The sequence below is a fragment of the Myiozetetes cayanensis genome, unplaced genomic scaffold, assembly GCF_022539395.1.
Source record: "Myiozetetes cayanensis isolate MyiCay16 unplaced genomic scaffold, myiCay2020 scf12, whole genome shotgun sequence".
Lineage (NCBI taxonomy): Eukaryota > Metazoa > Chordata > Aves > Passeriformes > Tyrannidae > Myiozetetes > Myiozetetes cayanensis.
The window spans coordinates 11,450,586-11,474,619 of NW_026086826.1; the positions used below are offsets into that span (position 1 = coordinate 11,450,586).

Sequence of the window (24,034 nt, forward strand, 5' to 3'; positions counted from 1 at the left end):
AAAAATGGGAGTGGTCTCTTCCCATATAAATGAGTAATAAGTTATAGCATACCTATAAGCATAATTTTAACACAGAGAAGAACATGGACTCTTCATGCTGAAATATGGGCTGTTATTTAGTGTGTGTGGACTTAGAGTAGATAACTGATTAACTGCTACTTGGGGCAAATCCCTGATTCTGGCAGGTGATGTGGGGGAAATTGTCATTCCTGCCCCTCACCTGTGACTCAGTGTTGACTTTTTTACTCATTATTATCCAAATTAATACTTCTGAATCAGGGTTCCCAAGCTGATAGTGCTGCTCAGGTTTAGTTTAAAAACAGGTAAAATCTGAAAGAGTTATATTACACCTAACATTATATAACACTGACAATCTTATTCCTTATGTTTTTATCTGGAAAAATTGTTTTGGGAGACGTATGGCCATCTTTTAATTGTGATTTCTAAATAGTACAATTTTCCTTAAACCACTATGGAAACATACTTTACAAATAATTCCTCTCGACTGTTTTTGATACCTTCCTCAGAAACACTAATCTTCTGCAAGTGTGTGTGATCTCTTGCAATGACTCTCTACCTAATAAAAATAAACATTGTTTGTTAGGTTTCTGGGATAGATCTCCAAAATGCCACCCACGAGGAAGCAGTAGAAGCCATCAAGAACGCGGGAAATCCTGTTGTGTTTGTAGTTCAGGGTCTGGCTAACGTACCAAAAGTAAGTTTATTTCTGTTTTTAGTCCAAAACTTAATAAATTTTTAATATGCATCTTATTTTAAGCTTGGCTCAACTCCTTTCAGCAAGTTCCATCAATTTTTGTGTCCAAGGATGGATCCTTTCAGTTATAGACCAGTTGATTGATTGATTACTTCTCTGGCCTGATTTGAAACCTCATTTCTCTGATTTACCTTGAGTAGATATAAATTGGCTGACTAGGTGTTAATTCAGCTCTCCCACCTGTGTAATAAGAGTCTGGCCCTGTGTATTTAATTTGTCCATATTTCATAATCTAAAAATATACTCTGTTATGCGGGGGAACAAAGGTGTAATTAAAATTAAAATTAGGCAGATTCACACCATCAGCTCCATGTAAAATGTGTCACCAAAGGGACCTGAAGTAGTTATTTGGGAGCAAGTTAATTTCCAAGAGGTTTTAGGTATCTCCTCATCTTTGAGGTCAAGGCAGGAATTTTTAACAACCTGAGTAAGAAAAGGCATACAATTCTGCCTACACTGAAGTATACACAGAAACCCCAAATTTTTCTGTGCTTTTGATGTAATCTGAGAAGTTAATTGGGAATTTTGGTAGATTTTGGGGCTAGATATCAACCAGTGAGCAGTAGAAATAAGTTTGGAATGTTTGTAAGTTCAGAAAATAATATAATCCATTAAATTCAGTAAAAGAATATAATGTAAAGACTGCACTGCAATGCCCTTCTACATGGGGTAAAATGAAGACAGTACTGGGTAACTTTGTCACTGTCATGACCTGATTTGGGATGGGTTTTTTGCAGTTGTAATACTCTTTCTAATGTGTGTAATATGCACTGTTTTTCAGGTGGTTGCTCCCTCCCAGCCTAAGGGAATCAAAGTCAGCAAAGATCAGGATGCAGGCAAAGAAAATAAGAATGATAAGGTATTTATTCCATTCAAATCTATACCTAAGTTTTACTGAATCAAATGGTATAATAGCATGTATCATAACTCTATGATAAGCTTTCTCTGAAGTCTGACATTAAATTTAAAGTGATTTGTTGAAATATCTTTGATTCTATGAATTTTTGCCAAATGTCTGCCAAATACAAGGTAGGTTTCTGACAAATATTCTTTGGGTGTCTGCTGGGTGCTGAAACCCTGTACTTAGCACAGCTCCTCACTGTCATGTCTCTGAAGTACCTGTTTTGCTCCATGTGGAGGCAAATTGATTCCCTTTGTTCAGCAGAAACAGAGAAGTAGCAACATGTACACAAATAATATCCTTAATCTGAGGCTGGCTGAAATTCAGTAAAATCATGTTATAGGATAATTAAATCCACTGAGTCTCCTGCATTTCCCATAGCTGTGTAAAACAAGGAAATGACCGAGGGATCTGTAGCTGCTCAGCTAATTGTGAAGTGGTTACTGCGCAGTGACTTCCAAATAACTTCACAGCAGTTTTAAAAGAGAAGAAGTCTGGTATAAGTGAATTTGTTTTAATGGCTGCAGTAAGGGAAAATATTAATTTCTCATTCCCAGCCATGTCACTCACATGGTCTGGTGATTTCCTCTGGGAATTGCCCTGACTGAGGAGCGTAGATCAGGTACTTTCAGAGTGTCAGAACTGGAGAAGCAGAGACAGAATTAATGCAGACACTAAGTTTTGCTGGTGCAGTTTAATATGCCAACTACAAATAGGATGAACTTTTCATTTGATCCTACTCAGTACTCTGGGTACCTGAAAAGACCCTCTTGCCTCCAGAATTTTTCCTTTCAGGTACAGAAAGCTACAAGGCTCAGCTATTCAAAAAAATCAGGAAGGTGTTGAAGATATGCTTTCATGCCAGTGGATAATACTTCCAATGAAGCAGTTACAATCCCCTTTTCTTGGTTTTTTTATCTATATTTCTAATCTCAAAAGCTCTCATCCTCTTGCAATGTGCTGCCTTTAATCTCCAGCACTCTGGTGTGTCACGTTCTACAGCGTTCCGAGGTTAAAGAGGGAGCCTCATTTTTTTCAAACCTTTTTCATCTGTTGGTGCTATAAACTGGTGGGTGGAATAAAGAGCTTCAGTGCATAAATATGTAGCTCCTTTTTAGCTTTGAACGTTAATTCACAAAGCAGTCGTACTGCGCTTCCGAAGTGCCATCTCAGAGTTGGAAAGAGTTGCTATTAGTGGATTATTAGTCCACATCCCTATGGGGAATCAGTGATATTTCTAGTCCAGTCTTCAAAGTGTCACAAAAGAGTTTGGTTTGAAAGCAGCCTCATGCAGCTGAAAACCTGCCTTTTCCTGTACGATGAATTATTTTTTCAACACTGAAGGTTTTGCTCCATGTGTTGGTGTTTATCCTCCTCTGTTTATGTGTTTGTTTAAAAATTATCACTTTATTTATATAAAATCACTTAAAACAATTGTGGACAAACCAGATATCAACATTATTTTGCTTCTTGGCTGTGTAAACTGTGCTTTTGCCTTTGTGTTACTACAAAAAAGTGGTGTAATAGAGTAGTCAGATATAATTTATTCATCTGGTTTTTCAGTGGGGCAGGAGGGATGAGAGAAACTTGTCCCTCTGAGCCTTACAAAGAAACCATGGATAAGCTTAAGTGTCTCAAGTAATTTCAAACATACTTTCTAACAAATGTTTAAGGTCTTAAAAAGCCAAAGGGTCAACATTTAGACTATAAGTTATTACTAAATTATAGTGATAATAAAGTGACTTATTTGTCATAGGCAGCTGAAAGGAAGGCTGCAGGTTTTCCATTTTTTTTCTGCTCAGTAAAGTAGAACGTGAACCTTTTCATGCTTCCTGGATCTTCTGGATTTTGCACAGTTCTATCTGTGCTGGCTTCAAGAAAAAAGTGGGAGGCATGTCTGGTGTATTGTATACTTTTGGAAAACAGCTGTTGTATTTCCAAGTGGATTGCATTAATTGTAAATATTATTGCTTTTTTGTTTCAGCAGAAAAAAGTGTTGCAGCACTTTCCCATTATGTTTTTTAAAAGGATGAGATGGTAGTTATCTTACCTCACCAGATTTTCCATATAGCTTGCAGTGCAGCTTCCTAGTTACACTACTTTGTACAAATTTAAGCTCAAGATTTTAAAACTCCATACACAGGTTCAGCTTTTGTTGCACACGGTGAGAAAACATTATTCTGGGTTTGCTGTTTGGGTGTTGTGTCATATTTCCCAGCTGTAGAAGAAATTAATTACGGGCTTTGTGGGTGCTCTAATGGCATCTTGTCCACGGTGTTCCCTTTCTAAAGTGCATCCTGCTATTAGTAAGGTTGCAAGGGATGCAGCTCAGCGTCATTTAGTGAAATCACATTGCAAACTAAGGCAGGATCCAGTTCCTGGGAGCTATAAAACCAGTTGCTCGGCCGAAAAGTGCCTTCATTAGAGTCAGAGCCTGCTCTGTATTCCTGCCATGCACCGCTATATGCATCATTATAGGAGCTGCCTGTATTTATGTGAGGTAATAGAATTTTATTGTGAGATATAATTCAAAACCTTTATTAAATTTAAGCCAAAATAGGGATGAACTGTGATGTTTAAATATTCATATATGGACTAAGAGGTTTGAGTTCTTATTTTGTATGTGAAAGTTTGACATTTATCAGCACCAGAGAATTTTGTTATTGAGTCTGTAACAAGAAACAGGGTGTAATTTAATGTTTATTTTTAACCCTTGAATAATGTCCACACTTTCATGTTTATGACAATACAGAAGTATTTTGTCAACAAGTAAATGTGCATGCCCAACTGTGTTTTATTTTCTTTTTTTAATGTTCAGTGTCACTTCTTGTTCTGCTTTCTTGCACGAAAAGCCTTTGCTGCAGAATTTAGCATTGTAATTAAGTGCTGTGTCTGTGCACGTACAGTGACAATAGACAATAGGATTTTTTTCGTGTGCAGGGAGGTTACAAAACATGTAACTGTTTGTCTTTGAATCCATCAGAGAAAATATGGGGCTCCACCTCCTATGAAACTGCCACCTCCTTACAGAGCCCTTGAAAGGCTGCACGCAGAGGAAGCTGCCGTGGATGAAGAGGAGGATGAGGATGCTTGTGCAGAGAGTGAGTAGTGCACAATCATTACGTCAGATTATGCTTATGGAACTCAATCAGACTATGATAAAACCTGTCTGCCATTTATTGTTGTGTTATGGGCAGTAGTGCTCAGTGTGGCTGTAGCGTCCAGTCCCCCACCTGATACATGACTTAGATCATCTCTTCCCAGCCAGCCTCCTATAGCTCAGCTCTTCTGAAAAGATACAGGAAGGGCTCTGTTTATTTTCAGTCTAAAAATGTCTAAGCCAAGTCCTCTAGACTTGCTTGGGCAAGGCAGATGTTATGTTTTACTATTGTAATTGCAGTGTTAGTTGAGTAGTGATAGGCTGAGAACCACTGGTGCATAGTCCTTGTCCAGAAATCCTGCAGGTGATTCCAGACAATGCTGTTCAAGCAAGATGATTTCCCATTAAAAAAAAAAAAATCTGCTGATTTATTTTTTGTACTTTACTGAAAAAAGGAACGCCCTTTTTTTTTTTTTTTTTTTTTTTTGTAGCACCTTTTATGGGAAAGGTTTTGCAGTTCTCCCATTTCAGGATTTGCAGTGAATTACGACAACATGCACTCTGTGAAAGAGTAGGGACCTAAAGAGTAGAATGCAGTGGAACTTGAGAGCTTCTGGCAGCATGACTTAGATTCCAGCATACTGCTTTGGTAAAATGGAATATTATTATCCAAAGCTTATTTTCCACTAGAATATTTAAAAATACTAGAATTGCAGTTAGGAGCCCTAAATTACCTTCTAAAATAAGTTACCTTCTGTTTTTTATTTTTATGCTCTTTTGTATCAAATGAACCTAAAGGTGGGATAAGGCCTTGAGCAGCTTGGGACTATGTGATCTTTAAGGGCTCTTCCAATCCCGTACACTCTGTGATTCTCTGTGGGCTTTTGATGGGGTTTGGTTTGTATTTTTTTGCTACAGTGGTTTTTTCTCATCATCTTTTGTCTTGGAGAGGTTTTTGTTTGCCCTGGTTATGGGTCAGCCAAAGCAGAGGGTTGCCTTTGTAGCTTTTGACCTTGAACCACCTGTGGCTCCCATTCAGAGTGGAAGCCCCTAACTTGGGGCCTGCTGGTGGGAAAGCTCTTCCAGCTGCTCTTGCTGATTTCCTTGGCAGTGGTGTGCCATTGAAGCTGAGATAATTAATGAGTTTGGTTGGTTTGTCGCTTTTAGGGCTGCTTTGGTGGAGACAAGAAGGATTGTTCTCATGGAAACAGTAATGGGTGCAGAGGAGGAGTGTGTTTGGGTCTGCCTATGTTACTTTGAGGGAAAGCTGTGAGCTCTTGAACTGAGCTCCTTCCAGAATTCCCCCTTACTGAGTTTGTCATCCCACTGGTTTGAAGTATTCCACATAGTTACCTCAGGAAGGTTTTCCAGTGTTTCTGTGGGGAGTGGTAGTGAGGGAGGAATAGTTGACTGCAGACTCTGGGGATGTTGGATTGAATTTATCTTGAGCTTTCAAACAGACTCAGTTAAACTCCAATAATAGCAAACTCATTTCAGCTCATTATTAAAGTTATAATTCCCAGTTAAAGGATATATGTGATAAGCAGGCTGACACCTGAGTTATCTAATTAGGATATGCCTCAATCCAAGAGCTTGCTAAACCTCAGTTAAGATTTTGCTCAGAAATAATTCCTTATTCATGGGCTTGGTCATTTTTTAGCTGTTCTGCCATCCCTAACGATATTACCGGCTGAGTCTGAAAGCGCAAAAGGTAAAGCTACTTCTGATATTAAATTCATCAATCCTACCAGACTTGGCAGCACCACACAGATCTGTTCAGAGGAATCTCCTTTTCTCTCCCCTTTTTACTGACTGCAAGTGTTTTGCAATAGCCATCTTTTCCATGAATCTTGGAAAACCAAGATGTGCATTTTCCATTTTATTCTTCCCCCACCTCGTTCTTTTTCTTTCAAATAAAAAAACAGGCTAAGGAAGCTTAAACAAAGTTTGTGCCTCAACCCTTGAAGTAAAAAGCAAGTTAGAAATGATCCAACTGTACTTAATGACATTAAGCATCTCAGCAGCTGTGGAATGGGCTTTTACAGAGTCCCTATTCTGTGATCACTTGAAAAACAAAGTTTTCTCTGTAAATTCCAATACAATATTGTTTTTGTGAACTGCTTGATGTTCATAACTTCTGTCCTGATTCTTGAGCACCTTTTCCAGAAATCTCAACCCAGGCCAGCACTTGTCTTTTTAACACTGTCCATTTGCATGTTCATATGGATCTCTTCCTTACCCACTTATCCTACTAATTCTGCTGGTTTTGTAACTTCAGTAATAAGTGAACAGGTGAGGTAGATTTGTTGTCTTCCTTATTTAGAAGATAAGGTATCTTAAAAGGAAGGGGTGGTGTCAGCCTAGGTAAATTCACATCATAACCTCTCATTCTTTCATTTGCTTCCTATAGTTCTCCATCTATTTCATAGCATGGAAGGCCTTGGAGGGCGTTTTGAGGTGGGACAGCTCTTAAATCTGTCCTCTGGTTGTGCTCCTGATGGATTTTATTTTCTTTTTTAGCATTCTTATTAATACAGCTGCTGTGTCACAAACCTGCTCATCAATTTCTTTCATACTCCAGAAATACTTTACTTGCTCCACTTGACATTTTTTCTCCTTGTTTGTCACTTCTTTGAACCCATCCTCTCATCTTTTGTCTCCACGTCCTTCATCATTCCCTAGACTGAAAATGAAAGCAGAGCATTGTTAGTCTTCCTGCCATGCTTAGAAATTTTTTCTTTCCTTTCTATCCCATCCATACTGCCTCACAGTCTCTGTGTTTTGTCTGTTTTCTCCTTAAAGTGGCTGAAAACCCTTTTGGTATTGATTTAATCTCCCCTGTGGGAGCTAAATCCACTTGCCTTTTGGCAATGCTCCCTTTTATTCCTGCTTTTCCACTACTGAAACTGTAGCTTTCATTGCTGACTTGTTGGAACAAACAGTAATTTCTTGTAGATGTTTTCCCTTTTCTTTTCAAGGGTTGTTTTTCATCCAAAAACGGTGAATCCTTGTTGGGAATAGAACTATGAGGTACCTCTTGGTCTAGAGAAACTCCAGACATGGCCTCCATGTTTCTGTAGTTTGAGAAGTTTAAAGTTCCAGCTGTTTTGTTGTTTATTTTTTTCAAATGTGACTTCTTGCACCCAAGACCCTTAAGTTTCAGATCTGCTTCTCCTTTATATTTCTGTTTCATACCACCAGTACTTCCAATATTATTTCTTAAGTTCTTAGATTGTTTTTCCTAGACTTTGAAGGCAAGTTGAAAATACTGTTTCCTCTTGGTTTAGTTCTTCTAGTGATGCTGTTAAATCTTTATCAGTACCCAGCTCTAACACTGTATGACGCAGCTTTTGCTTTCTCTTTGCTTTGACTTTACTGTTTCAGGGCTTTCAGTTAATGCTTCAAAATAGTTTTTGTGCAACTTGCACTGTGTGCATCCTGCTGCAAAAGGAGCCTTCAAAATCCATCTTCCAGACCTGAAAAGATTACAGTTACAACATAGGTTTGGAGTTATTCCTTCCCACACTTGTCCATGGCAGAGGTTATTTTGGAGAAAGAGGTTTTTTTAGATTTCCCAAACCTTAAAACCATAAGGTTTTGAATAGGATTTTTTTTTTTAAATCAAAACAAGTAAAAGAAGGGGAGAACATACAAAGGAGCTGTTTGTACTTGGAGCAGCTGTGCTGTAACTGCATCAATAGGCATTGGTGTGTTTTCCTGGAGTGGGGGATGGCTGGAGGTGTGCACTAAGAATCTGCTAATGGACTAATGTGCACCCCGTTGTGGCCTATTGCTATAATGAGGGGTTGGTAGTAAAAAGAAGCAGAGGAAATGGATGGGCAGAGTAGTTTGTAATGGAATGTTTCATAAGGTTTTCCTTGGGGGAATTCATAACTGTACAGTTTAGATATACTTTTGTAACTGAGTTGAAGCAATCATAAATTAAATAGGAAAGGCCTTAAAAGCCATTCTAAGAAAACTAAAAAAACAACTGTTGAAAGAACTTGAAATCCTTAGTTTCAATTGCTGTTACATTTTTAGTAAAGTAAAATCTTTTGCCGGTTAGTTGACTGAGATTGATCTGGTTGGTTTCAAATAAGTTGAAAATCATAAAAATAGATAATAATAAAAAATTTGTGGAAGGTACTTAGATAATGGACTAAGCTACTGCTGTGCTCAGACTTCCTGACTGCAAGGGTATTAAACTATATCTAATAAGGGGATAATAATGCCCCCTTCCTTTTATTTTGTCTCTAGATAATGTAGAAATCAATGAAGCTCTAAGAAAGCATAATGATTTATCCTACTAAAATGCTTTTTGAGGTTGGTCGTTTCTCTACCAAAGCAAGAGATTTTAAAACTTCTCTAGTATTTGACTCTTCATTTGTTCCTGTGAGGGTGGTGAGGCCCTGGCACAGGTTGCCCAGAGAAGCTGTGGCTGCCCCATCCCAGGAAGTGTCCAAGGCCAGATTGGATGGGGCTTGGAGCCACCTGGGATAGTGGAAGGTGCCCCTTGAGGAAGGTATAGTGAAGTATATGGGGTGTACAGAAACAGGATCTCAGGAAGTATCTCTGCACTGCTGTGAGTGAGGATGTGAACATACATGATCATCAGCACTTTGGGAAAGCACCAGAATTATTAACAAATTACTGAATAAAAACAAACCCACTCATAATATAATTCTTGGGTATCTGGCTGTCTGGATTCTGTTTTATGCACAGCTGTTCTAAAACAAAGGAAGAGCAACCCTAAATTTTGCTTTGATTTGGGGTGGGGGGTGGTTACCAGAAAACATTGATCTTCAGTTGAGGCAGCTCATGTAGCCAAACACTGCCTCTCCAATAGATGTCACTGCAATCAACAGCAAATAGAGATGATGTTCAAAGAGGAGGATGTAGCTTGGAAGAAAAGGCTTCAAGCTTTATGAAAATAAAATATTGAAAAAGTAGTAATTGTAGTATTTAATTTTCTTAAATATAGTAACAAGTGTATCTAATAGGGCGGATTTCCAAAGACCACGTAAGAGCCGGGATTAGACAAATAGAGCCAACACTTTCATTTTTCAGCTCTGTGTTAATCTCTATTTAATGTGACTCTGTACTGCTAATCTTCTTTTCCTATTCTTGTTCTGACCCGTAATTAGCTTGAATACGTAGGTTTTTAACCAGCCCTAAAAATCATACCCATAACATGCTGGGCAGACCCACAAACTGCTGTGCCACATGAGGATGGATGAGGGAGTTGGTGTCATTGTAGTTTGAGGTTGTGGGTTAGTTTGGGGTTTTGTTATTGGGCTGCTTTCTTTACTCTATTTGTGAATCACATGCACAGTTATCATCTGATGAAGTATTGCAAGAGGAAATTACATTTTTGATGAAGTAATAGTAAAATTGCAGCTGGGACTTCTTGTGGTTTTTACTGTGTGCTTGACATAATGCACTGAACAGATGGCTGTGTGTGTGCTGTGAGACATATTCTAAAGGAAGGACAATGAACTTTAAAAATGAACAAATTAATGGTATTAACGAAATAACTGAGTAGTTTGAGTTGTTTTAAATGTAACATTTGGAAGAGAGAATTAGTAAGGACTTCCCAAAATAACTGTGTTTATAAATTTAGAGAGAGATTTTATCTTTTTTTAATTACTAAATGAAGGATTTTGAGTCTTTTCAGTGTTTCAGTTCAGCATTCATTGCAGTGAAACTAATACTGCTTGTTTAGGGTTTTAGCAAAATACAACTTATGATGAAGTTTGAGCCTTTTTATGCTTATAATGACAGATTGGTTTTGTTTTCTGACATTAAACAAAAACAAAACAAGCAAACCCTATGCCATGAACACATATCAGTGTGGGGAAACTGCACGATTTGCAGCACTGGGAAATAACGGATTTAATGAAGCCATTTGACTAAGAGAAATTAATTTTTAACCCCTGCAGCTTGCACGAAAAGGATGCTCGGATAAATAACATTATTAACTGCTCCTTTGCTATGCAGTGGGTCGTTAAGCAGGAAGGTACCTGCAGTTCCCAGGGATATAAACACACATCGGAGGTGACTCGTGTTTGGGGATGGAGATGTCATTCGGATGCTGGCAGAGTGAGCCAGAGCACAAGCAGCAGCTGAGAGCATCCGTGGGTCAGATGTGGGAAACCAGGGATCTGCTGCTCCCTGCATACTTCCATAGGCAGCTCCCATCCGCTGGCAGATGTAACTGTGAGCTCGTGGGCAGCCTGAAATTAATATAATTGATGGCATCTCATAATAGAAACAGACAAACGGTTTGCCCTTAAGGAGAGAAAAATCTCAGGAAAATAGGCCCAAGGTCGTCAGAAGAAAGACAAGCCCTGAGTCTGTGTGTGATGAGGATTTGAGCTGCTTACAGCATTGAATGTTTGTCAGGAATGCAGATATCCTGAAGCACATGCTGGTACAGCAATGGTACAAGGGGGTTTCCCAGGTAAGGATTCGCATGTATCTCTATTTTGTGTTTGTTCCCAGCAAGTCATTTTTAAGTATTTTTAGTGATAATTTAGAACTAGTGAAGTGCTGGAGAAAGAAAATAACAGTAGAGATCTGGTTTTTTTTTTTCCCCCCTCAGTTTGAAGCGTAGACATATAGCATGATTGGAATATTGAATGCATTTAATGTCTTTAAAATATTTTGTCTTGTGTTTGCTTTTAAATCATTGTTTCTGTGTATGTTAATGCTGAACATTCTTATATACAAAACTGACGTGAGCACGCAGTGCTTAAAGTATAAGAATTCCCAGCATTAAATTTCCTGCTATATAGAATAATCTACTCTTCCATAACTGTTATTGTAATGCAGAGACAGATGGCTGAATTTTCTTCACTTTGCTTGTTAAGAATGTGTTAGGTAAATGTTTTTAGACTAAAATAAAAAGCTGCTGGGAATCTAAACTGAATATTCAGCATTTTCGTGGTAGAAGGAGGCAAAGCAAGAATAAAGCATTGTGATAGTAAACAAATGAGCTATTTGCAATGAAAGATAATCTAATCTTTAAATATTGCCTTAGATTGCATTTGTTCTTAGGTATGATCTCTTCTTCCAGCACAAGCCAGGTATCCAGAGAATAGCACAGAAATGCTCGGCATGAAATACACTGATTTGATGTTATAAGGTTATTACATTATTATTGTCTGAGGCACAGTGCAGGTGGCTGATGTTGTTTGGGATCTTTGATCTTACTCAGGTGTTGCAGATAAGTAATTTCATGTAACTTGCAGATAGAAGATAATGCCTGTGGTATAAATCTGTATATACAGGTACAAACTTGTTAAGAGGATAATACGAGTAGATCTTTATATTGAAGTACACTTAATATCACTGCAGTGACTTGCAACTAAAAATATGTTAAAAGGATGTAAATACTGAAATGAATAAATAAAACACCAGCTCGTAAAAGGTGGTTATGTGTTTATATTCCTGACTAATAATCTGATTTTCAGATAGGAAGATATCTTTCATCATTACCATCATAAATGATGTTGCTCCACTGCACAGAGAAAAAGAATTGAAAAGAAAACTCTACAGTACCTCATGTCTTGCCCAGACTAGCACAGCATTGCTTCTAGTTAGCATACAGAGCAGATTATTTGCATAATAGCTCTGTTCCAAAATGGTCTGCTTGGTTTAAGCAGAAGCTGATCCCAGTATGTAGTGGAAGTAAGGCTCTACAGAAGGGAAATATAAAAATGTTAAATGACAATAATTTTATTCTTTACAGATATTACCTAGTTTTCTACAGTATTGCAGCAATTGAGGCAGCTGTCCAGAATCACTTCTTGAAGTGTTTGAGGAAGTTGAAGTTATCTTTTGCTGCTCAGTCTGAAGACTTGATTCTCCCTTATTCACTGTAGTGGCTTAGGGGCCAGTCATCAATTTGAGCAGGTGTGTAATTGCTCTTTATCATGATAGGTGGCTTTCAAAGAGCAATTCAGACTATTTATCTGTAGGTGCTGTGACAGGCTGGTAAAAATTTGCTTTATGCCTTGTAGTGGCCATGTGTGTATTGAAAACTACTCGAAAGCTGATGACATTAAGAAGGAAATTTATATACAGATATGCATATATATTTATGTGTAAAAAACAGCTATCTGCATCAGATGAACATCTCTATTTTATCAGCAAATTCAAAGTACTTTGCCACATTGATGTAAGCAGAAATGTGACAACTGGCTAAAGGGCAGGTGGTTCTTTCTGTTATCCCAGAAGTAATAATGAGCCTTTTATAATCAGGATAATGACATGTATGTCTGTTTGCTTCATCAGTGCTTGGAGATTGTGGCTTGTGCTTCTCTGTCTCCGCTAAGTCTTCAAAAAGTTATTAGAGGAAATGTTACGGCACTGAGGTTGTCCAGAGAGGTTGTGGACTCCTCATCCCTGGAAGTGTTCAAGGCCAGGTTGGACAGGGCTTGGAGCAACCTGGTTTAGTGGAAGGGGTTTGGAATGAGATGAGCTTTAAAGTCCTGTTCAATCCAACCATTCTGGAATTCCAGATCCAAGAGCAGAGTTGATTTTGGCATCATATTCTGAGGTTGTTTTGAGAACAAAAGGGAGAAGGGGAACAAAATGGAGTAATGGGTTTCATGAGTTAGAGCATACAACAGGGAGCAGGACAGTTGAGAGGACTGTTTGGGATCATGGTCTGCAGGAAGGACAAAGCTTAAGCATGGAGGAGGGCCCCACTCTTCCTCATGTCTCAGTGCAGCCAGGCTAGCGCTGAGCCAGGAGCCACTGCCATCCAACAGCAGTAGCTGAGCAAGCCAAATTTGGGAATTCCTGCTCAGGTGGTGAGTGTACTACTACCAGGGGACAGAGCTAGGGGGGAATTATGTACATTGCTCTAAATCAGAAGTGGTAAACGTTGTCATACCATTTTGTGATTGTTCTGTAGATACCAAGTGCTTTAAGCAGTTGAGATTTTTGGTTTGGGTTTGTTTTTTTTTTTCAATATTTCAGGTCGTTTCAGAGGGGTTTTTGTAGCTCTTAACTGAAAACCAAGTGCATTAGCTATTACAGGTTTATAAATATTGATATGTTTTTTGTGCCATTTCCGAATTGTAGGCTTAAGTAGCATTTTTTAACCTGTAAATGTTAAACTTTCCTAGTATCCTGCAGTGTCTGTACCTCTACAGGGGTACAGACTTCTCACTCTGTAGTGAGAGTCATCGTTTCTATGGTGTGGTGGTCCTGGGAATATTATGAGATATTTTACATAAGTTCCCATATTTGCAGTGTGCTGTTACTTAAGAGCTGAAGCACATCCCTAAATTGGGAGGAATTTGGATGGAAATGCCAGAGGGTACAAAGGCACAAGGAATTTGCTTCTGTGTGCATATACAGTTATGGCTCTTAATGCAGTGCTTGTGAGAGCAGAGAGGTGTTGCACCTTCCAAATGGTTTTTAAAAATATTGTGCTACTGGGTTTCCATCCCTCCAGGTGCTCTGAGAGTAAACAGCAAACAACAGCATTTGCTGTACCTTGAAACAACAGCAAAGTGTATCCTATACTACTACAGTGTGAAATGGTCCTTACATTTGTCTGGCAGAGTTGTGACTGTTCTGTAACGTAGTCACTGGGGCCACTCAACCACAGCAGAACAGGTGGATGCCTATGGAAGAAGGGGATGAGATTCCTTGGGTGCTGAACCCTCCTGCCCCCTGTGCCAGGCTTACCTGCAACTTGGACCTTCAAATCTGGACATTTTTCTGCACTGAATTGTAAACCTTAATGCAAACTGTCTTCTGAACCAGAAACTATTATTTTTTCCAAGTGTTTGGCAAAAAAATCTTCTTTTAAACCCATAAGGTTTGGGTGTAATTTCCTCCATTTTGTCACCTGTTATTCTTCTAAGGGTTCTAACAGGTTATTTAAGGATTAATACAGTATCGCTTTGTTGTGCATCATTAATGGATTTAAATAGACAATGCAGTAATTTAACAGCAAGAGTTCAGTCCAAGATTGGCTTGTTAGAATTATAGATGATGTGATTTCTAAAATATTGTTTGTATAAAAGATGTGATTCTTTAAATACTGTTTTTCAAGGGCAGAAAGCCACTGAGTGACCAGCCTGCCAGTGTGGTACATACTGAGGTATCACTGAAGGACTGGAGAGGAGTGGAAGGGGAAAAAATGAGATGAGACAGGGATGTGATGAATGAGGGAGCAAGCAGAGCTGTATGTGAGGATGAGCACGGGCAGCTAATGAGCGAGGGCCAAGAAAGAGGTGGAAAGGGATTCTGTGAGGGATGGGGGGTTCAGCAAAGCTTTTCAGAGGCAGAATGCTGCGGTCATTCTTTTGTGTGTGCAGGAGGCATGTTGTGGTGATGTAAAGAGGCAGGACTGGCACAGTGACATGTGTCAGGGACAGTGCTCGGAAGGGCAGAGTGAGCAGCACCAGCAGCAGCTGCTGGTGGATGACTCTTGGCATCGGAGCAATCCAACGGGATAACCCTTCCGGCATCCCTGGATGGGGCTGTATAGCAGCCAGTTGGTACATCTGCTCCAGCCCCTCCTGCCTGTCCCTTGACAGCTGTGTGTTGGCAGAACAACTCCTCTGCCTTTTTGGCTGATTTCTGGCCTCAGAAGAGCCGTTCTGAGGGAGGACAGAGGAACCGGTTGGGTACCTCCCGCCAGGGCTTGAGTGCAGACTTGTGAAGATTTTAATGAGTAGTTCTGTGAGTGCTGCAGCTAATGAAGTTGGATTCCTACAGATTTGTGTCTCCCATTTGCCTGACTTTGGTGTTGAGGAAGGTGTGAGCTCCGATTTAAGCTTTTCCTGTGGCTGGAGCGGTTCTGGGGCCTTTCTCTCATGTGAATTCTTTGACGCTTTAATAAAGTGTGATCTCACACTGAAGCCTTTCCCCCAGTCAGGGCATTTATCAGGTTTCTCTCCTGCCTATTTTCATGAACCTTTTATAGTTCCTTTGAGACCCCTGGTCCACCATCAGATTTGCTTCCAATTGGCCAGCACGCTCAAAGGTTTGGGGGCAGCAGCTTGGGTTGCACAGGGGATGGTTGCATATGCTTTATTCCTATAGAAAAACAGAATAAAATTATTTACTGTATTAGAACTAAACTTAATTTATATTAAGAGATTAAAATATAATTAATAAACACCGGAGCATAACCCCAGGACTGCAGTTGGGAAGACCTGGCATCTCTTCTGGTTAGTTGCCATCTGTTGAGTGTCTTGCTTGGCCATCTGTCGTAAGAGACACAAAGCATCTTGAGCCTTCTGGAGCACCACACCACAGTTTCCAGAGGTTAGATGGCCATGCAAATTTAAAAATAATATAGAATTAAAAGCAGCGTCCATGGAGTTCCAACTTACCCAAAAGACAGTGTTTATTCCTGAAAGTAAGTCATAGATGCACCTGAATCATCCCATTTGAAGGCTGAATTCTTTAAGAGAAAAAAGAAATCTATTGAATATCAACTCAGAAGAATTACAGAAAAATTACCATACCCCACTCTTATTTTTCCATCAAGTCTTTATTTTTTAACTTTCTCTTAGTTGATTTGCTCCTCCAGTCAGAGTGGAAAAAGTGAGTCTATTTAATATAGTGAAGGTTATCCATTTAGCTCTTCCTCTTGGGTAAATCCTTGGAGATGGATTTCTTTTGCCAGAAGGGAAAAGAGTGTGCTTGACATATTGCAAGTCTCTGTTCACATACATCATCAATTTCCTGATTATAATTGAGTTCATTTAAAAAAATGCTCAAAGCTTAATGCATTAATATCTTTATTTCATTAAGTACATTAAAGAGAAGCTATTTGTTGCCTAATAACATATTTTGTACTAAAAAAAAAAAGTCTGTTCAAATACTTTGTTCACTTGTTTATGATATAATTTTTCTTCTGCAGAGAAATGAATGCCTTGCTTAGCACCTCTTATTTGAAGGAAAGGTGTCTGACCCTGGTACTTTTATTTTGTGAATCTTCTTTGTAGAAGAAAAAGCAGGTCTGCCAGGCTCTGTCCTTTGCAGAGATTAAAAATAATAGGAATAGAACTTCTAATACAAAATATTGTTTTATTTAATCAAATCTGTCAAGTGTTATGATGTCATAAGTGCAGCACAAACCTGATTAACTCCTTCAGTAGACTCTCAAGGCAGCTGATTAAATAAGATGTGTGGCTTATTTAGGCTGAGTATGCAATTGGTTTATGATTTCAGTGATAAAACCCAGGAGATTTTGTGTGGGAAGGAATTGTTATCCATTCATCTGTCCAGGTCCCCCCACCTCAGCTGATGGAAAAGGAAAATGGCAGCTAGCTGTGTAAATGCAGGAGTTGCTGTCTGATATTTTCTGTGCTAGAAAAAAAGTCTGTGTTTGTATTAGCACTGCATAGGACAGTTTAAAATTCTTCCTAAAACTCTTGCTTTCTCATTTTAAGAAGAGACATTTAATTCTTTATTTGGTTGCCCTTCTCTTTTGCAATAACAGCATCAATCACACAGTGTGTTTTCAGCCTGGAAATTTGTATTTTAGTTGTTTAGCCACATGCGAAGTGTTCACGTTGTCATCCTCTCATATATTCTGATGGAAGCAGCTCCACCATAGAGGAGGAATGGTTTTCTGGGGTTTTGGTGACCTGCAGGAGTTGGGCACCAGACCCTGTCCTTCAGCTTCACTTCTCATGGTACTTCTCATGGGCTAAACCTTAATCATGGGAGAGCCAAGTTAGGTATCAGAAACCTCATTTGGAGATGTAGGAGTAGGTTTCTGTCTTATTAGCTGTAGATCTCTCTTGGCCTTAAAGCCAACAGTTGCCCACGGTGGCTGTATCGTTAACTGGTGCCTGTTCTACATTTAATAGTGTGATTAACACATCAGGCACCATAAATGGAATATACACATCATAGCTGAAGATATAGGAAAATATATCAGAACAGTTATTATTAGGTTTTTATTAGCACAGGAGTCTTCAAAGTGTAATTGGAGGTGTGTATTTGTTTTGTTCTGAGGCACAGAAATTTGCAGCAGTGCCAGGTGCTGTCATCTTTCATTCTTATTTTACCAGGTGCCAGTTGTTTTTCACTCTCATTTTTCATTTCACCTCAGCCATCAAAGGCAAACCATGACTTCAGGGAACTCAGGTTTATACTTAAACAAACAAAACCTGATGACTCAAGTACAATTTGATAGCTCCAAATTCAACAGTCATCAGATAGTGTGTAAGTGTTTGAGGAGCTGTAATCAGTTTGATGGAAGACAAACCAGATATATACCTAACAAAATATTGATAGCTGTCTAAATTTATAAAAAATTAGGAGATAAACAGTATTAAAGACTTTATGAGGCTGGTTAGGTCTCATAATTCTGTAAGTGAACTCACTGTCACCTTATGCCCTTTAAAATCTGGATATGCATCCTTTTTAATATTAAGCTGCTTTTAAATTTAAATTGGATTTGCAGTTCATTTAAATCAAACACTTTCTGCTTTTAACATGCATTTTAAGTTTTAAAAGGCAATCTACATAAAGTTCTGAGCATACTCTAACCTATTAGCATAATTTTCCTGAATAGTTTTTTTCATTTTAAGTATGTGTGCACCCAGAGAATTGAAAGAAATCTGGACCCAGCACTGGCTGTAGTAAAAACCCAGCTTTTGACTTTTTCCTCAGCAGCCTGAAACAAAGCCCTATTCTCTCTACAGCTCATTCAGTGGGAATGAAAATAGCTCATCAAACTTGAACAACTTGTTAGGAGCTGAAAAAGGATATTTTTCTTTGCTGGTCTGTGAATAAAAACTCAGAGTGTGAAGTTGAGAGTTGTCACTTGGAAAATTCTGGAAGTGTTTGTGGCCATGGTGTGATGGCAGAACCTCCTCCAAGGTCACTGCACAGCGTTCATCATTAATGAGGTGTGTGTGAAGGCCCAAAGACAGACAAAAGGAAACCCTTGACAAAGTGGAAATTAGGCCCCTTAAAATGGGTTTGATCACCACAGAACCTCCATTACCTACCCTGAGAAAAACAATGCTTCTGTTAAATATTCCAGTTTTAAAGGAAAACGTTTCAATAAAAAACATTTTTCTTGTATTAATCATAATTGGCATGTTTGTGTGCAATATTTTTATTACAAAGCTGTTGCATATGTTTTAATTACATTCTCATTTCTGACCAAATACAAACAATGTATGTTGTTAGGGAAAATATATAGTATAGAAAGAAAGTTGTTCACAATATCTGACAGGTGACAGATGTATCGTCAGTGTTATATTTCCTTAAATACTTCTATATCTTATATATCTACTTATAATATGTATATCTCCATAGTTGGCCTAAAGAAGAAACATGCAAAGTACAATATTTAGTGCAAATAAATGTATTTTTGTAGTAACCAACTAGTTGCAATCAGTCTTTAGCAAAATAACTAAAATCTAAAAGTATTAAAGAGGATTAAAATTTATAGTTAAGATCACTACTGGATTAAATCATAAGTGAAGTAGCTGATCTTGATCAATGTTTCATTGAGCTTCTCACTGTTAAGACTTGCAGTGTATTTTCCAGCATAACTCTAGGCATTTTCCTGAGCTCTAAAGTCCCAGGGGACACATCCAACTGGTGGCAGTTCTCCTGGAGACCTTCCATTAAGAATTTTCTGTTGATCTTTGGCTTCATCAATACGGGTTGTGTTTACTGGTCAGAGTGTCTTATTATTAAATCCAGAAGTCTTCCCATTTTCTCTAGTCCCCCTCTAGGTGGAGGAGGTTCAGGTTCATTGCAGGTTCTTAAATTGAGTTGAATGAATCACTAAGCAAGAAATGTCTCATCACCTCGATTTCTGAGAGGTGTTGTCTGTGCTGCCTCTTACAGTTACTTACCACTTGGCCCCTAAAAGTCTTCATTAGGTAACAAACTCTCAGTTTCTGACAATAGTCTGACACAGTTCTCTTTAATTAGACTCCCTGCAGAAAGATTCCAAGATAATGACTGTGCCAGTTTCTTTGTGGGAACATCATTATTTAAAGATGAAACACTCAGATCAAGTTATACCATATTACTGTCAGGGGAGGAAGAATTTAAATGTTCACACTATTCGTCTGTTTGTGTTGAGACCAAGCAGAAAAGCAGTGGATTTGAATTCCCCATATTCAGACACTCTTGCTCTTCCATAAAATGAACAAGCAGCTTTCAAATCCAAATGTAGGGAATGGATTATGGATCCCAGCAGAGCAATGTGATCAGAAGCAAACAAGAAAACCTGGTTCTACCAGGAGTTGGATTTTGATGATCCTTGTGAGTCCGTCCCAGCTCAGGGTATTCTGTGTTTCTGTGACTCTACCAGAAAGAGTAGGTTAGAAAAGAAATTTCTATCCCAATTGTGAGATATTTTCCAGAACTGCCTTGTAAAAGGGGTTGTTGAAACATCACCTGTCAGAGCATCTGGGAATGTGATGTGTGTGTCTGTCGTGCATCCTTATGGATCCCTGATGCTTGGTGGGCATGTTGATGCCAGGTGATAGCTGAAATTTCCTTGGGATTTTGCAGATGGGAAGCAGTTTTTTCTAGTGTTCTTATACTGTTCACACATCCAAGCTTCCCGGAGAGCTGTGTTAGGCAAACCTCAGCAGAGTAGGAGCAAGAGTGCTCTCAGGGGATAACTGTGATAACTGAACCTTATCTCCAGGCTGCTCTGTGCCATCACCACCACACAGGCTGGGAAGCTCTGGAGACTGCAGTGTGTTGGCCTTAAATGACTTAAACTGCATGGTACCACAAATATACTGCAATAATTTACAGTTGAGTATTTTTATGGGATTTTTCTCTTAAAAATGGAGTCTGCGGCAGCTTTTGAGCCTATCCCACATTTTAAGGTTGTAATTGCTTCAAAATCCCTTCAGTTGAGCCTTTTGTGGGCCCAGACATAATCATGATGTGATACATTTTTACACATAACTATTTGTATACTTGTAGAGGATTTTATCATAAGAAAAAATGTCTTTGTTGCTATTTGATTGTATTTAATCAACTAGTGGCAGTCTGATGCTCCAGCAGTGTGTCTCCTATCTAGAGGAAACAACCAGTTTGTCAGTCCTTTCCTCTAAAACCTGTAAGACTGTGGGATCATCAGCTGACACTGAGCTCAGCTACACTGATTGCAAGATCACAGCACCCAGAGGAGGTCACTTCTGAGGAAACCCAAGTGCTTCCATGGGGGTTAATGCATCATTTGAAAGGCAAATGAGTGGAAGTATTGTGTAAGGGGAGGGCAGATTCCCTTATAATCAGAAATTATTAGCATCAGGATGCTCTACTTACCACATTTTCACTAAATCTTCTTTTAAAAGATCTAGGATAAACATTGGTATGAATAGACTCTTCGTAGCCACCTCATCTAATTAAAAAAGAAAAACATGCAATATGTGTTCATCAGGGGACTCAAATGTTGTGTAATAAAACTGCAGCTTTAGAATGAAACTGCATAAGGAAATATGGGCCTCAATATGGAAAAAATGTTTGGCAAGAAGTCCATTAGTTCAAAATGTTGGTGTGAGGTAGGTGGAAACATTGAGATATTCCCTGATTTTATGGACTGCAGTTCCCCTGGTTTTCAGCCACTTTGTGCTGTTGTCTTTGATGGTTCCTTGATTATAGGAAGAAATAATTAATGATAACTGTTTCTAAATGCCACCTGCTCACAGGAACAAACTGAAATGGCACTTGAAGTAGATTGTGGAGACTCTCATTATACCCTTCTTCCTGGATTAGTGCACAAGCACCACCAGAAATTTTTACCTTCCGCTGTAGAAAGTGATGTGAGGGACAAGTGGGATTTAAGGAGAGCATTGGAAGAGAAGCAAAGTTTTCTTGTGTGAGCTGAGAAGCTGCTGCAAGTGTTTGCGTGGCATGAGAGTAGCAAAATGGAATGGGAGCCTGAGCTGGAGGGAGCAGTGAAGAGAGAGGACGCTCAGAGATGCCAAATAATAGCCCAAAACAAGAAGAAAAGAGGGAGTCTTCAAGTTAGGGTAAGGATATTGTCTTGGAAGAATTTAATGCATGCTTATTTTTCCATTTGAGGTTGGGTGAGTTGTGTTTGTGAGGGTGTGTAAGCCCACACCTCAGCTGTTCATCTGGAGAAGGTTTTCCGTGTGGCACCTGCTCTTTCCCTCGTGGAATTAAAAGTAATGTTAGAGTATTTGGCTGACAGTATTTTTTGAAAGGAGCCATGGAGCTCGGTTTTTAAAAGGGAGCATTAATTGAAGTATACCAAGGGTTTATTTTCCTCTGCAGATCTCTTTAGTTTTGGTAAGTGCGTGGCGTACACGAAGCAAAATGTTGCCAAAGAAATGGTGTGGCTGTCAAAGGGAGATTGTAGGGGGTGCTGTGTTTCTGGATTAGAAGGGGAATCCATAGCTGCCCCATCCCACTGCAGGGATGCTCCCTGCCCCCAGATTTGGAGATAAGAGCACTTACAAGGATATGACAGACTCTGTCTTCTCCTCTCAACACCTGAGGGAGGGGGACTGGGTAGAACATGATCTCTGGCTCTTCCATTTAGATATGCTAGTTTTTAATACAGCTGCCCTATTTTTCTCATTCTTACTGGTCACCAAGAGAACAATTGGAATGATTTCGTGGAATTTAAGAAAGCATTACAGAAATTCTATCTATTTTTCAGTTTAAAGCTTTGAAAAGAGACCAGTGCATTGCTTTTGAGATAAGGTTTGAAGAACTGTCTGCCTCCTTGGAGCTGAACAGAGGGCTAGTGGGAAGATTAAAACAATAAGCTTATTATATTATTAGTAGTGGGAGAATTCTAAACCCCATTTGTTCAATTATGGTCCCTTCAATATGCTTATTTAGGTTCTTGTAAATTGTAATCAGTAAATTAGACGTGCTGCCCTCACAGCTCCAGGGTTAGCTTTCAAGGGACTTCCTACATTATTTTTTTTTAATGTTTATAGTGAAATCAGGAAGGGAATTAGTTGCTTGATATGCAAGGTTGGCTCTGTGTAGTGGATGCTGCCTGCATTCTGATGTCTGTCATTACTAAGTGAAGAACAGTGGTTGTGATGCTGCAGCACTGCTGTCTGAGCAGGGAAATCTCGGAAAAGGCCAGGACTGTAACCATGTTATGTGCTATGTAATAAAAAATGGGAGCTAAACACATTAGAACGAACACAGGCTGATAAATGAGATCATTGTAAAGTCTCCAAAAGCCAGCATATGTTGCTAATAGTTATCTGACATGACACAAGAGGGATGTAAAATCCTCAGTATCACCTTCTATATACAAATACCAGCTCTGTCTCTCTCTGTAGTGTTTTTCCCCCTTTCTTTTCTCTGTATTTTGCCTTGGCAGTTTTAATATTGAGCATTTGGTACTAAACCAAATCACCTAGCTGAGTCATCCAGAGATTTTTCAATCCTTTTACCTTTCGGGGTGGACTCTCATTTGCATCACACAGAGACACCATTTTCCAAAGCAACACCTCTTCCCTTTCAGCTCATTTAACTGGATATTTCAGCAGGTTTGGGAAACAGGCTTCTCAGCCCTTTGCAAATGCTTTATATCTCTCTGTAATTTAAAGAGCCTTTTGCCTTCCTGAGAAGTGGTGTCTGGTTTTGCTGTGCAGATAAATTGTGTGTTTGTTGCAATACTAGATCATGCAAACTCCAATATCCTGACCATATTGTCCCCATTTATTTCTTTTATCTCTCTGTTTAATATAATAGCAATAGTGGCTGAGGCAGGGAAACATATGCGGCAACATAATAGTATATTGTTTGAGAGCAGTTGTCTTCCATTTCCAGGGTTTCTCTTTGAAATGTAATTGTCTGCTAATATAACTGGGAGATATTATTGCAGGAGTGATCACTAAAGTGTTTACTTGTGCTTTTAGTTCACGTTACAGCTGTGTAATATTTTTAAAAGAACCTGGATGCAATATTAGCTAGTTAAATATCCTTGGTGAGATATGTTTGTAGAAGTTGTGATAGGCGTATTGTCACCGAATGTGGTGCCAAAACAGGAATTGCTGTGTCCCATGTGTAATGCAGCAACAACAGAATTACAATTGCCTTGTGTAAAGTATCTGGTAATGAAGGCAGATAATGGAATTCTTTGCAAAAGCAGATGCTAACTGGTTCCCCAACGCTAGGCAGGCAACTGAAAAGTGATACCAGCTGGAGGGGAGAAAAAACAGCTGAAAAAGGCATTAGAAAGAAGATGCCTTAGATGCATGGTTTTTAAGCAATAAATACTTGTTTAAAATAATCT

General features: G+C 39.0%; 1 protein-coding gene across 4 annotated transcripts in view; it reads left to right on the plus strand.

The window, feature by feature from the left end:
- Positions 1–24,034, plus strand: part of PATJ (PATJ crumbs cell polarity complex component) — a 148,993-nt gene that overhangs the window by 61,793 nt on the left and 63,166 nt on the right. For all 4 annotated transcript variants that reach the window (XM_050306309.1, XM_050306306.1, XM_050306308.1 and 1 more), the window contains 3 exons: positions 605–715; positions 1,557–1,634; positions 4,660–4,777. In XM_050306309.1, the coding sequence (XP_050162266.1) occupies positions 605–715; positions 1,557–1,634; positions 4,660–4,777 (307 nt within the window). The remainder of the gene's footprint in view (positions 1–604; positions 716–1,556; positions 1,635–4,659; positions 4,778–24,034) is intronic.